A 15,025-nucleotide genomic window follows, 5' to 3' on the forward strand; every position below is an offset into this window, starting at 1 on the left:
TGGCGGGGTCCTAGGGATTCGTTCTATTCCTAAACACTCTTCCAGTTTACCTGTTTATATTTCCTCCAGCGTGAACCGAGAACCTGCTTAGGAGTCAGTCCCGAGGCGTGATTGCGGTTCCAACTTAGGACGTTAGCAAAATACATCACTTCCCTGGGTCTCAGTTTCCAGGTCTATATTAGAGGGGCAATAATACCCACCCTAGAATGTCCCCATTATTTCATGCTACTCCTCTTTCTCCAGGTCACACCCTTTAAGACACTTCGGGGGAATTTAAAGAGCAGGAAGCGAGAAAAGGAAGCTACATTAAGCGCAAGTCTTAAAGATGGTAGAAATAGATTGGAATTGGTGGCTCTATTAAAAAAAGTTTAAGTTTATTGATTTATTTTGAGAGAAAGACCACGAGTGGCGGAGGGCAGAGAGAGAATCCTAAGCAGGTTCTGTGCTGTCAGCACAGAGCTCAAGGCCGGAATTGAAGTCACAAACCACAAGGTCATGACCTGAGCAGGGCTGGAGTCAGACGCTTAACTGACTGAGCCACCCAGGCATTCCTGTCTCTCTTAATCCATGCAGAAAACTCTAGTGTGTGGGTGGGGAGGGGGCGGGAGGGAGGGGGGCAGCTGACACAAGGCAATGTCTCCCCAGATTTGGCCATTAACACGAAGACACTAGAACACTGGACAGTGTCAAATTCAGAGTCCCAGAAGGTGGCCTCTCATGGGCTCAGTAAAAGGTTGGTTCAAGAAACGGCGGGCTTTATGATTAACAGGAAGGACCTCAACTGCAAGCCAGTCTCTGCCGGTTACTCAGCCTATGATACCTGTGGCTCGCTCTTCCCCTTCCTGCTTTATCGACTTCCAAAGAGTTTACTGGGAGATGAAACTATAGCAGGTGATGTGAAATTTCCCTATTTTATCACAAATTGGCCAGTTACTTGGTTTGGTGTTTACGTGGCCCTCAGTCCTCTTGCCCCTCCCCCATCACTACTTTATCCACCCCCCCCCCAAAAAAAACGCCATCAATTCTAAGACATTTCACTTTATTTAAAAGAAGCCAATATACAGGATATAAAGGGCATGATATTTACAACAGTACAGTAAACAGGTTGGTTTCTGGTAGGATCAGTAGTCTTTCAATGAGTATAAACCTCCCCCCGCCCCCTTGCCCTTGACACGAGACCCAACTGGCAGACAGACAGCAACAGTGGGGTGGGATGGGGCTGTGGGATACAAAGTCTCCCTGGATGGGGCTAAAAATCAGGTAGATGCTAAAATGTCCACCGAAGGGGTCTTGCTAGGGGTGGGGATGGTGCCTTCGCCTCATTTCTTTGAGGGCCTGGCGGCAGGAACGGTGGGGGATTTGCCCAAGACCAACACACGAGCCCCCCTTGAGCCTAGAAATCCTCCACGCGTGGAAAATTCCCTTTCAGAGAGAATCTGCTCTCCCCCCCTACCCACCCGGCTGCCCCCAGACTCCACACTCTAGGAGCGTGCCCTTCTAGAACCAGAGCTCGGGGTCTCCGGGTGGTGAACCCAGGTCTGAGCAGGACCCAGCACGCAGCACCCTAGTCCTCTCCCACACCCCGGAGGAGCACATCAAGGACCACAGCCCAGGCCTCGGCCCGGAGTCCGCACAGCTGGGGCTGGGAGGGAGGCACCCCCTGGCATTTCCATCCCTGCTCCAGCTGCCTGACGACCTGGGACCCACTAGGGCCCAGGCCCCAAGGAAGCCAAATGCTCCCTGAACCAACAGTCCCATGGCCGCCCACAGCCTGCTGGTTCTCAGCCTCTCCCAAACACAGCTGACTTGGAAATGGGTCTGGGCAGATCGGAGTGTGAGTAACTACTCAGAGCCCACCCTCCGAGGCAGAGCTGGGCCCCTACCTGGTGCCCCCTTTCGCCTCCCCCCACCCACCTCAATTCTGAATTCCCCACTGCCCACCCACGCCCACAAGTGCCCCCCCCCAAAGACTTCCAAGGACCGAGGAGCTGGGGGAGGGGTTCAGGAACAGGGAAACGGGGTGAAGCGGGACGTAGGCTCTGCTGAAGCCGCTCATGGGTGCAGGTGAGTAGGCGGTGAGGCCGGGGAGATGGGGCGAGGGGCACTGGTTATATTCAGCAGCAGCAACATGCATCTTGTTCACAGAAGAACGCTGGGCTGCCATAACTGCCTACCCTGGATTTAAAAACCCTTTTCCTTTCATAAAAATAGATGAGAATCTCTTGCTTTATAAATAGGTTACATTTAGCTTAAGTGACACCTTCTATTACCCCCTACCCCGCACCCTCTCCCCCATTCCAAGCCAAAGTGGTTTGCTTCTCTGTAGGTCAGAGCCAAGTCTGTGACAGACTGGGCCTTCAGAGACCTCAAGATATATTGCTACAAGAAAACAAAATGTGTTTACTTGCCAATGATCTTTTTTGTTTATCCTGTTTGGAGTCTCAGAGGAGAGTGTGTGTGTGTGTGTGTGTGTGTGTGTGTGTGTGCGCACGCGCGCGCATGTGGATTCCACAACCAGGGAGCCCAAAGGAAAGCTACTCTCCCTGCTCCTCCCCGATCCTCTCTTTTTATAAAACCCCCAAAAATAGGAGAGTGAGAGAGGGCAGCACAGGAGAGCCCATCTGAGAACAACCCTAAAATACCAATGTCAATATGACACTGGGCTTAGAAATAGAAATTTGACTATTTACAGCTTTACAAAGGACGGACCAGTTCGTCCCGACCGGACCTAGTGCTGCCCCAGCGAGCGTTGGGGTCTTTCTTGGCAAGCTGTGGGCTCGTGGCGAGGGGACAAGCAGGGCCCACTGGCAACGAACTCAAAAAAACAAAACAAAACAAAAAAAAACAGAACTTGGTGGGGAGAAAGGTAGCCAGACCAAGACCCAGGCCCCCTGCCAAGGAGGCGGGTCGGCCACCCCCTTGCTGTCCCCCACCCCCATCGTCCTGCCCCAAATCCTTGCTCCCCAGAGGAGAGCAGCTATGGAAAATCAGCAAGAAGGAACTTTCTGGCCAGCATCTATCTCTGGCTCCTGCCATTTCCATACTCCCTGGACAAACTTAGAGCACGCTAGTCCCAGAGATGAACGTCCTATGTACACAAAATGGGAAGCATAAATAACACCACCGGACACCGATTGCCCCGGTCACCTTAGTTACCCCCAAATACTTACACTGTTGCCTTACGTCTTAACACTAAAGCTAGGTCTGTCACCCTCCCACCACCTTGAGGAACAACCCGGGGCTGGCTTCCACTCTGCCTCCCAAACCACGTCCTTCCAGGCCTCCCCCCAGCCCCGGACAGAGGAGGCCCGAGGGGTCCTCCCGGAAACGGAAAATCTTTTCAGCAGCTGAGGTCCAAGGCCAACTGGCTCTGATAACCTTTGGTTAAAATGAAACTAAAACTAAAACAACAATAACACTAAGGACCATAATAATCAGGTATGTTTGAACCCTGTAACCTTTAGAACAAGGGTCAGTGAGGAGGAGGGAAAGGGGCTGTCTCTCCTCTGAAGCCATCAATCCCTCCATGTACCTACCCAGGGGCCGTTCGGCCGGGGATGGAAGCCTCTCAGCCAGATGCCACGGGGAACCACTAGCAGGCTCCCTCAGCGACAATAACAACAATGGAAAGAACTCACGATGAAGGCCACCAAGTTCTGATAAATAAAAATTACATACAGTCACTAACATACACTCTCTCTCTCCAGATATATATATATATATATATATATATATATATATATATATTATATGAATATTATGTACAATGGTTTTAAGACTGCAAAACAGGTGGGGGAAACGGAAGAGAGAGAAGGCCCTAACAGGTCGCTGGTACCCTGAGGAAGAAAGACAGGGGGCTGCAATCCGTTTTAAAGCCAGAGCCCCTCCTCTGCCTCCACACAGGAGCAGTAGGCGAGAAGTTCTGGTCCTTGGGCACATTTTGCTTCTTTGACCTCCAGGGGGAGCTCCTGGGCCAATTAAAAAAAAAAAAAAAATCGGCGATCCCACCCACAGGAGTGGGTCCAAAAAGAAATTTTTCTTAAAAAGCGAAACCTGCTCGCCTGGTTCCAAGCTGAGATTTGGCAGCGTGGCCTCAACGTGGTGCCTTTTGACACAGGCCCACTCAAGTCTTGGGGAGACACTGGCTCAGATTCACTCCCTGCCAGTCGGTCAATCAAGTGAAGAATAGAAACAGGCTTGCGGGTGTCCATGAGCAGAACAAGGACGGCTCTCATCCAGAGATGAGCTCCGCTCCTGCCACCACCTCTGATCTGCCAGCAGCCCTCGATGCCTCCCTCCCCTTCCCTTTCCAGTGTCAGCCAGTGGCCAAGAAGTGGACAACTGGGGGCAGTGGAGAACCAAGATGGCGGCAGGAGGTAGGAACCCAGCTCCACTATGGAGGGGGCAGATACCAGACCTAGCCCCCTTCAGACTTTCTCACAGAGAAATTACAGACCTATAGCCCCTTATCATTGGCTGGGAAGGGAGAGAAAAACATCAAGAAAACAAAATGTGTTTACTTGCCAATGACCAGGGCAATAGAAGACCCCTCCCACCCCACAGAGGTCCCAAGAGAGCAAGCAGTCAGGTGGGCCAAGGGCCTTGCAGGACCCAGGCCTCACTACCAACCGTGACAGAACCCCCGTCCCAAGTCAGTGCTCACCCGAGGAGGTTGCGAGAGAGCTCGCCCTAGCTTCAGCCTCCCTCCGAGCTCCGGGGGAAAACCAGGAGTCAGGGCGGGAGCCTACCTTCCACAATGATATAAGGCAAGCTGCTTTTTTTGTTTTTTTTTTTTTTGTTTGTTTGTTTTTTGCATAGTAGTTTAAACACAGTGAGACTCCACTCCCCCCCCCCCCCACAGTGCCTTGTCCCTCCACTTTGCCACTCGATCCAAAAAAGAAAAAAAAGAAAATTTTGTCTCCCCTCCCTCCTTCCATCTTTTCAAGTTAAAGCACTTGAGAGGCCCCCACCCAGGCCTAGAAAGGTTGCAAAGGCAAACAGCTCCTTCCTGGGGTAGGGGGGGGGGAGGTGGACCACCCCAAGGCCAACTCAGGTCTGCACTGGCCAGGCAGAGGAGGGAAGGGCATAGCTCACGGCCAATCAGAGGAGCAGGTGGGAGGGTAGAAATCCATATTATACCATGCCAGGGGCCCCGCCCTCACCTTAGAGTTTTGTATAAAAACACCTGCTAGGAATAATTCTTTGGAGCTCAAAGTGGCTCAGCTTAGGGGAAAAGGCACAGTTAACTCTGCATCGTCCGGACAGAAGTCTGCATTTGTGATGTGGAGAACAATAGAAATCGACAGCACCATTCCTTGGGTGGGTGGATGGAGAAGGGGCACTGGTTGGTGGTGGGCTGGAAGGAAGGAAGCAGCGGTCCCTCGGGGCCTCCGGAGACGGGAGGGCAGAGGGAGTCGGTGTGGTGAGGACTGGAGCCCCGCTCTGAGGAGCCTTCCCAGCCCCACGGGGAGCGGGGGCAGAGGCCCCGTCACCGAGACCACCAGGCACAGGGGGGCCTCAGTCATCAGCTGACCATGGGCTCCACATCCGCCTCCCGCTCAAACTCATCCTGGATCTCGTCTGTACTTCCTGAGTCGCTGCTGGCCACGGAGCTGGGGGACGGTGAATTCCTGGAAGGCACAAGAGAATGGGGTCATTCAGAGGGCAATCTGCGGACCCCTGAAGGGATCCAAGGAGCAGAAAAGACTGAGCCGGCACTTGTGTATAATCTAACCCCAGAGGGGTGTCCTGCCCTGAGACCCCTGGCCTTCCTCTGCTTTCTTTAGAATCTTCTAAGCTCACAAGTTGACTGTGGCCCTCAAGACCTCTTGGGAACCACCCCCCGCCCCCAATGCCTCTAATTGCTGGGTGCTGAGAGCTCCCTGGCAGCAGGAACTATGGATCGAGCTTGGTTCCTATTCTCCAACCACCTAATGCAGGGCTGGGCACGTGGTAGGTGCTCAGTAAACCCCAATTAACTCAGAGGGAGGCCATACAGGAAAGTGGCCAATGGTACTGGGTTCGAATTCTGGCCCTATCGCTGAAGAGCTGGGGGGCCTCAGGCAAGCTATTTAACCAGCCTAAGCCTACGCTCCTCCATCTGAACAACGGAGATAAAGACAGGGGACTCTGGGGGGAAACAGTGAGCTAAAGGTGTGGCATGCTAAGCCCAGGGCCCCCCACGCAGCTTCCCACTGAGCTGTCTCTCCCTCTTATAGCCTGAACCATGGCCCGCAGGAATACAGTCATAATAAGAGAAACAATTACAATTAACATATGTGTGCTTCGTGCCAAGCATTTTACATGTATTATCTCATTTTATTATTAGCATATGTCTCCCCAAAAAGGCTGCGTGTTCCTCAAAGGCAGGGGCTCTTTGTTTTGGTGTTCCCTGGCAGATACAAGGGGCCTGATGCACATCAGTCTCCTGGGGCCAGACCCAGGTGGCTCTTGGATGGAAGATGGAAAAGGACAAGTATGAGCCCCATCGGCAGTAGTGGAGGAGTGCCCTCCCTACCTCCTCCACCCACTGGCAATTCGGCAGAAAGTGGGGCATGAGCCCCTAGAGGCAGGGGCTGTGGCTGTTCTGTTCATCACTGTCTCTGCAGCCTGGCACAGAGCAGGCCTTTGACGTGACAAGTAGCTGTGGAATCAGTGGGGACAGGGCTGTCACGGGAGTTACGTGAGATCAGACTACATAAGTCGTCCAGCACACAGCAAGCGGCTAATACTCATTGGATACATGGATGGATGGATGGATGGATGGATGGATGGATGGAGGAAGGGAAGGAGGGATGGATGGAGGGATGGATGGATGGATGGGGGAGGGAGGGAGGGATGGATGGAGGAATGGATGGATGGATGGATAGATGGATGGATGGACAGATGAATGGATGGATGGAGGGAGGGAGGGATGGATGGATGGATGGATAGATGGAGAGATGGATGGAGGGATGGATGGAGGGAGGGAGGGAGGGACGGATGGAAAGATGGATGGATGGACGGATGGAAGGATGGATGGAGGGAGGGATGAATGGAGGGAGGGAGGGATGGATGGGGGGAGGGATGGAGGGAGGGATGGAGGGATGGATGGATGGAAGGATGGAGGGAGGGATGGATGGATGGATGGATGGATGGACAGATGAATGGATGGATAGAGATATGGACGGATGGAGAGATGGATGGAGGGATGGATGGACAGATGAATGGATGGATGGAGGGAGGGAGGGATGGAGGTATGGACAGATGGAGGGATGGATGGAGAGATGGATGGAGGGATGGAGGGAGGGAGGGAGGGATGGATGGATGGATGGACGGATGGAAGGATGGAGGGAGGGAGGGAGGGAGGAATGGAGGGAGGGAGGGATGGACGGATGGATGGAGGGATGGAGGGATGGATGGACAGACAGGAGGATGGACAGAAGGGCTGAGCAGACGAAATGGGCCAGGCTGTAAACTGCAGCCCCACAAATGCCCACCCCCCCCAAAGGACGCAGTCACTGAATCCCCAGGGAGGACCGGGCTGGGTACCTGTCAGCGGAGCCTTTGATGAGCCGGCGGCAGGTCTCCATCTGCACGTCCAGGCCACGTTTCATGCTGCACATCTCCATGTACTCGTGCAAGTGCCGGTTCATGTCACTCTTGGCTGTGGCCAGCTCCAGCTGCCGGGACCCGATGCGGGGATAAAGGTGAGGCCAAGTCACCCACCCCGGCCCCCACACCCTCTGGGCCTCCCTCCATTCTCTGTGTGTTGGTCCGTGGCCTCCAGAACGGCTTCCAGTGAAAGGGGAACGGTTGCTTAGCGACCATGGGGGGGAGGGCAGCCTTCCTGGTTCCACTGACTCTGCCCAGCCCAGCATCCCTGCGCTCCTTTCCCCGGACTTGATTAGGAAAGTTCTCAGGTCCCTGTTACGTTTCTGACCCTTCTCCTCTACCAAATGCTATGTCCCCCAGGGAAGGAGCTGGCCCGCTCTTTCGCCAGCATTCACCCTCAGCGAAAGACGTGGCCAGGTGTGCAGGCTCTAGAGAGGAGACAGGAGGCCTGAAGGCTGCTTCTTGGCTGGATGCCCTGGGCAAGCCACACGGGCTTTTTTCCACCTCACTTCCTCCTCTGTAAAACGAGGTGCACAGGAGCCACTGCACGGGGGGAGGATCTCCTCCCCCCAAAACGGGGTGCACGGTACCCACGACGCGGGGTGCAGGCACCTCATTACCTCTCGGCACAGAGAGGGTATGTGGGTACCAGGGAGGCTGTCCTCGTAAGGGCTTACTCGGTGCCTGGCATCACTCAGTGTCACTCAGGCGTCATCCCTGCTTATTTGGGATCACGATCTCAGTTGAATAACTTAGGGAAAAAAAAGTTCTCCGGGACAGGCAGGGATGACCACCCCCATTTTACGTATTTTACACATTGGAAAACAGAGGCCTTAAGGTGGGGTAGGACCCACCCAGGGGCAGACAGGAAACCGCAGGCCTCCAACTCCCGACCCCTGGTCCACAGGCACCCTCGTCACGGGGTCTCCACTGTGACGGACACCTCGCTTCACGGGGGCGTCTCTAGGGGGTCCCAGAGCCCGAGATCCTCACCTCGATCTGGCCGATCGTTTCCTGGTACTCCTTGTCTCTTGTCTTGAAGAAGGATTCTGTCTCATGGATCAAGTTGCCCAAATTCTCCTCTTGCTGGGGACACAGAGCAAAGGGGGCCGGGTGAGACGGATGGCATGGGCTGCCGGGGCATAGCAGGGGCAGGGGATGGCTGGGAGGACTGTGGGAGGCCAGGCCCCGGGCTCACCTCGCCCTGCAGGTCGATGGTCGGGTTGCAGTTGGTGAAGTCCTCCCAGAGCAGCAGCGTGTCCTCGTTCTCTTCCCACGTCAGGCTGTCACAGTCGTCGTCAAAGTCAAAGGTCTCACGCCTGTGGGAGGACACCAGAGGGCAGGGCTGAGCAGAGGCCAGCTCCAGAGGCCGGGGTCTGGGAGAGACAGGGGTGCTGCCCCAATGGGTATGCTCCTGCAAGGTGGCCCCCCCCAAACAGAGAGGGGCACTGGCCAAAGGGGACACGCATCTTACCATGGGGGTTCAACTCTTTTAAAATGCAGAAAGTACTTACATATTACTTACAGAACTTAAAATGTATATACATATATATTTTTTAATTTTAATGTTTATTTTTTTATTTTTATTTTTTTACATTTATTATTTTTGAGAGACAGAGAGAGACAGAGCACAAGTGGGGAAGGGGCAGAAAGGGAGGGAGACACAGAATCCGAAGCAGGCTCCAGGCTCCCAGCCGTCAGCACAGAGCCCGACGCGGGGCTCGAACCCATGAACAGCGAGATCATGACCTGAGCCGAAGTCAGATGCTTAACTGAGTGAGCCACCAGGCGCCCCTTTAATGTTTATTTTTGAGAGAGAGAGAGAGAGCAGGCAAAGGGCAGAGAAAGAGGGAGAGGGAGCAGGCAAAGGGCAGAGAAAGAGGGAGACACAGAATCTGAAACAGGCTCCAGGCTCTGAGCTGTCAGCACAGAGCCCGACACACGGCTCGAACCCATGAACAGCGAGATCATGACCTGAGCTGAAGTCAGACACTTAACCAACTGAGCCACGCAGGCATCCCTTGTGACTATTTTCACTCAGGTACCAGCTCATTTCTTGAGACCCTACTTTGCAAGAGTATATCACAACACATAGTCCACTGCTGACTTGACTTCCTTTCTAGCGATTTATATCATCTTCTCCACAACTAGGAAAAGGTTGCTATTGTTCCCAATTTACAGGTGAGGAAACTGCAGCTCAGAAAGAAAACCACACTTGTCCAAAGTCACACTGCTTGCTTGTAACAGAAACTGGGGCTAAAAACCAGATGTTTCCCACAGCCTTTTCCTCCCCAGGAAAACACACCGAGCACCCATATGTGCCGGGCACGCAACGGGCCGCTACGCCTCTATTAAACTGCATTTCATTCCAGCCTCACGACGTTCCTATGAAGCAAGCATAATTATTACTCCCATTTTACACATGAGGACACTGAAGGCTGCAGGGATTAGGTAGACTGCTGGACCAACACATGCTGGAAATCGGGTTTGCATTCAAAGCCCAAGTAATTTCAGAGCCTCCCTATTCACCGGGACTAGAGGTAGTAACAGACCATACAGGCTGGCCTGGGACTGAGGGGTTTCTGGAGATGCCCTGGCTCCCCCTGCTGGAAGGGACCTCAAAAATCAGATGGGAAGGCTGAGGTCTGTGGGGTTAAATCATTCGATCCGTCGAATCAGCCACAGAAGAGAACCGTGAGTCCCGGGGCTCTCCTTCAACTCCTCCCTGGATTCTCCGGGACACTGCTCCCTATTTTCCCAAAGGATCAGGCTGGGGGCCACCAGGCTGGGCCCAAGAAGAACTTCCGGTTAAAAACTACCTAGAGCCTCCCCTGGAGCCAGGTTCCCCACCAAAATGCAGTTCCTGCTGGATCCTGTAGGTGGCTCCGTGGGTCCAGGGACCAGGGACCAGAGCAGGGACCAGGGCTGTGTCGGAAGGCAATGCTGGCCTGGACTAGCTCCAGACGAGCCCCTGGGGTCCACCCGCACCGCAACACATACTCGACTGCTGACTTCACTTCCTTTCTAGCGTCTGGAATCTAAAGGAAACCCTGGCTGAGTAACGGGGAGCCAGAAAGGATGGGAAGATGGGCAAGAGAGGAGGGTCAGACGATCGAGAAGGCGGAGCCAAGGAGCTGGCCCCGGTGCAGGGAAAGTATCAAATTCCTCCCCTTCTCCTTGGTCTGAAGCCCAAGCAACAGATTTTGATCAAAACAAAACAGCCCTGACACGGGCGCATTATTCAAAGACATCAGTGGAACCGGCCGGGGGGCAGCCTCTGGCTTGGGTCTCTGCCCAGTCCATAGCGAGGGGACACGGACATGTCAGTGGGAGGGGCCGGGGCCCTGCCGAGGGTGGGGTCAGCACGGCCTCGGCCAGGACTGCAAGGGTGGAGAGAGATCAGAGGATTTTTTTTTTTTTAATCTAGGCAACTGTACAACTGATAAATCTAATTAGATACTGAACCTAGTTCAGACCTGTCAACACCAGGCACCCGTTTTTGCATTGGAACCTCCTTTGTATACACAGTACTGCTTCCGGTGGAGCCCCCAGACCCAGCTCTTGGGACTGTCCCTTTCAGCTCACCCCATTCCTAGGAGGCCTAACTATCCCCTGGTGACTTTCTGAAAACGGGGACAAAGCCCCTGAATCCATGCGAATGAACCCAGCCTGGGCCTGGGGGGGCGGACAATGCCCAGCCTAACATTCAGAACAACCGGATCCAACCAAGAGTTCTCTTCGATGAGAGTATGACATTTGGAGGGGACGTCAGAAGATGATATCAAGAGTCCAGGAGACTGTCACCCTCAAACAGCAAACCCCCAAAACGCAGCCCACCTCAGTTCTGTGTCAAGAGAATGACAAGTACAAGGAGGTGGCAGGCAAACCCATCCCTGCTCGGTTCTGACTCCTGTCTCCCTGAGAGTCACCTGGCTCGGCCACAAAGGGACCAGGGCAGAGATGATGTTGCAAGGAGGGCAGAGGGAGACATCTCTCTGAGCACAAAGACAGCCAGTTGGGGACAAAGCAGTCGACCGAGAGTCAGGGACCCCGCTCTGTTCCAGCTCCTGGCAGGCCCCTCTCTTATCCTCGGTTTCCCCATCTGTACGTGAAGGGCTGGGCTGAGTGACCCTCGGATTCTGTAATGCTAAGCCAGCCCCGGAGCTTTGCAGGAAGCCATCAGGAGATGGCTGTGCCCTGGCTTCTGAGCTGAGTACAATGTCACAGGCAACTGCGAAAGACACGTGCCCCCTCTGGAGGGGTTCTGTGGGGTTTTTGCGATGGCTCAGGAGAGCCAAGAGCTCAAACGTAGCCCTGCTGTTGGAAACCCAGAGCCCTGGGGAAAAGCAGAGCTCTCAGGGCTCGGGTGCCCCACTGCGAAGGCCTCCAGAGAAAGAGCAGCCAAGAGCAGGCCCGTGGGGCAGGAGGAAACGGCCCCAAAGACCCTGTCCCAGCCCAGCCCTTTGACTCCAGGCCCATAGGTGAGTCACCTAATGCCCACAGCTGCACCCTCCTCTCCCCTCCCCCTCCCCACTTTAGGGCACTACATGAGTCACAGTTAAAGATGGATTTGGATTGAGAATATGGCACTGGGCAGGCCAAGGCCATACACAGTGTGTCCCTGCCCTAGGCGACTACGGCCGGTGGGGGTTCTAGGAAACCAGCTTTCCACAGGGGAGGGGAGAGCAGCCCTGATGGAAAGTATTCGCCAGTTTCCCACCAGGGCAAACTTGAAGCGACTTCCCTGTGCCGTCACTGGACATGGAGTGGGCAGACATGTGTGCGATCGCTTTCATGAGCTGGTACGAGCTGGCTCCAGCCCACCACTGACCACAGCCAGCCCCGGACTCTGCCACTGGCCCGCGGCATCTCACAGGTGACATGCCTGACTCTGAATCTCAGCTCCGCCACCTTATCCGTGGGGTGGTCTTGGCCAAGTGGCTTCCCTCCCGTGAGTGTCAGTTTCCTCGTGTACAAAAGGGGAAACGGGAATCCAACCTCCTTGGTCAACTGTCTGGAGTCCCCGAAGTCACATTTGTGAAGCACCTTACAGACACAGGATGCTCAGTGGACGTCGGGAGCCCTCCGCCGGCCAGCCTGGGGGGCCCTGGTGTGTGGATCGGCTTGGCTACCCTCCCCTCCCCTCCCGCTGCCCTGCAAGGACAATGGTGGGAGCGGAAGGCTTGATCTGACAGGACCACCACTAACCACTTGGCCTCTTCTGAAAATGTGAAACTCCCCAAACTGTAAAGATTGAAAATAAATCTAAATTCTTTCAGAACACCATGCCAGCCACACAAAACACATCTGCAGGCTGCTTTCAGCCCAGGTCACCGGTTTGCCACCCCTGTCCCAGCAATCTGGGGAAACTGGAGAGGAGCCCCCCCCCCCGCCCCCCCGCCCCGGGGAGGGCTGGGGCAGTGGAGATACTCACAGCTGGTTAAACATGCGTTTCATCTCGTCCGTGATGTTCATGGAGCCGACCTCGTCATCTGAGAACCGGTTCACCTCCCCGTCCTGCTCGGAGATGTCATCGTCAGAGGCCACCTTACGCTCTTTCTTTTTGGGGACCACCTGACCCGGAAAGGAAGAGATCGAGGTAAGTGGGAGGCTCGGCTGGGATGGGCTGGGAAGGGAGCCGGCATCCCACGGGATGGATGGAGCGTGGCTGGGGTAGCCACTGCCAGGAAGGGTGCAGAGCTGAACTCCTCTAAGAAGCAGGCGGAGCTAGCAGGGAGCGTGAGGCGGAGACATGCAGGACGGAGAACAGACGGCCTGACCCTTCCCTCCCCTGGGGGTGGGCCGGCCCGGCTCAGCCCTTCACCAGAGCAGTAGGCCCACCATCTGGGGGAGAGGGATGGGCCAGCCTGGGGCACAGAGTCACCCGGGATGTGTCAGAGCCAGCCAGAGATGGAGAAACCCCTCACAGGGGCCCAGAGGCCCCACGCTCAGAGCCCTCCTGCTTGCACGCAAAGGTAACGGGCAGGCAGCCCCAGGTTCACCAAGCTTCCTCCACTCCAAGCAGACAAGACATGAGCAAACCAAACAAAGCCTGGCATGGTCACCCCTGCTCCCCAGCAGAGGCGGCAGCAAGAAGGCGCGGAGGTGGACGAGCCCGGATTTCTCCCGCTACGTCCGAAGTCACGCACTTAAGGCGACGACACACCGTATTGCCCTGGGCTCAAGCAAAAAGCCAAACCACAACCCAAAATTCAAGAAGCAGCCTTTGGAGAATGACGCATGCCCTCTGGGCAGCTGGACAAGCCCCCAGGGTACTGACAGAGGCTCTTCAGTGGAAGCGGAAAATAGAGACCAAAAGCCCCTCTTGGGAAATCTTAGACTCAACTGCCAGGGCTCAGGTCGGCCAACCCAGGGCTCCCACAGCCTGGCCAGGGCCCTCGACCTGGGCGATGGCGCCCCGTGGGCCGAGCCCTGAGGGGTGAGGAGACCTGAGATCCCTCCTGGCACTTCCTTTCCCTCCCTGAGCCGGTCGTGTCACCCCACCCCCCTCCGGGCCAAGTGGCCTCTTCAGCCGCAGGATGAAGCACTCCTCCTTGACGACGCAGCCTGAGGGGCCTACAAGCGCCTGATTCTACCTCGTCCTGGGGAGGCCAGAGGGGTGGGTAAACGCTACCTCTGGGGGGAAGGGGAGTGGGCAGGGCTCGGGGGGAATAGGGCCATGCAGGGTGGAGGCCAGGCCCTCTGGGAGTGGGGAGTGGCAGCTGGTGAGCAGGGTGGCCCTATTCACCTGGAAGATCTTGGACACGTCTTCCGAGTTCCGCTGCTGTGCGACATCGCACAGCTTGGCCGTGATATCGATTCGACGGCAGATGTCCATGTCCACCTTCATGGCCTTTTCTTGGATCTTTGTGTCCAGGTCTGTCATGGGCTGCAGGGAGGACAGCAGGGGGGTTACGTGAGCGAGGGCTGGACCAAGCACAGGGGGGCGGGGGAGTCGCTCCCAGGCTCCTGAAGGGGCGGAGGGGCGTGAGGCCCGGGGTCCAGAGTCCGAGGGGGCCGGGGAGCTTCTCCTGGGCGTCGGGGGTGGGGCCAGCGCTGCTCAGGTTAGGGGAGGGGGAGGGGGGGTCGTAGGAGCTAAAGGCTTTGGCGCTGAGTAGACAATGTGAGACCCTGTTTGGCGGCCTCCCTAAGGGCTGCTGGAAGGCATCCCCTCAAGAGACACGGTGTTTATTTGTTAGAGCAAAGGAAAAAGAAAGACAGCCCCCACTGTTGAAAGACTTCCCTTCTTTCCCACCCCGTGTGCCCCACCTGTCCCCCACAGAGGGGCCTGCCAAGTGGCGCTCTCTCCCCAGGACCCCCCTCCCCACGGCTGACAGCGGGGCATCACCTAAGACGAGGGGGGGTCCCCCAGGACCCCAGTGAGGGAAAGCCAGGTGGCCTTCACCTGCAGCCCCCAGAGGCTTCTTCCAGC

At 55.6% G+C, this 15,025-nt stretch overlaps 1 protein-coding gene and 1 long non-coding RNA gene across 3 annotated transcripts in view; one reads left to right on the forward strand and one right to left on the reverse strand.

Moving 5' to 3' along the window:
- The first annotated feature begins 622 nt into the window (after positions 1 to 622).
- On the forward strand, positions 623 to 3,687 carry LOC128312770 (uncharacterized). Its single transcript, XR_008292457.1, has 2 exons — positions 623 to 891; positions 3,541 to 3,687. It is a non-coding gene; the product is annotated as an uncharacterized LOC128312770 (long non-coding RNA).
- IFFO2 (intermediate filament family orphan 2) overlaps positions 1,023 to 15,025 on the reverse strand; it is a 50,730-nt gene continuing 36,727 nt past the window's right edge. Inside the window, exons 4-9 of one of the 2 annotated variants that reach the window (XM_015081564.3) lie at positions 14,342 to 14,482; positions 13,028 to 13,167; positions 8,792 to 8,912; positions 8,587 to 8,679; positions 7,531 to 7,661; positions 1,023 to 5,630 (exon numbers count right to left, since the gene is read on the reverse strand). In XM_015081564.3, the coding sequence (XP_014937050.2) occupies positions 5,525 to 5,630; positions 7,531 to 7,661; positions 8,587 to 8,679; positions 8,792 to 8,912; positions 13,028 to 13,167; positions 14,342 to 14,482 (732 nt within the window). In that variant the 3' untranslated portion in view covers positions 1,023 to 5,524. The remainder of the gene's footprint in view (positions 5,631 to 7,530; positions 7,662 to 8,586; positions 8,680 to 8,791; positions 8,913 to 13,027; positions 13,168 to 14,341; positions 14,483 to 15,025) is intronic. The other variant, XM_027060258.2, reaches the window with a different exon arrangement.

This window comes from Acinonyx jubatus, chromosome C1 (genome assembly GCF_027475565.1).
Source record: "Acinonyx jubatus isolate Ajub_Pintada_27869175 chromosome C1, VMU_Ajub_asm_v1.0, whole genome shotgun sequence".
Lineage (NCBI taxonomy): Eukaryota > Metazoa > Chordata > Mammalia > Carnivora > Felidae > Acinonyx > Acinonyx jubatus.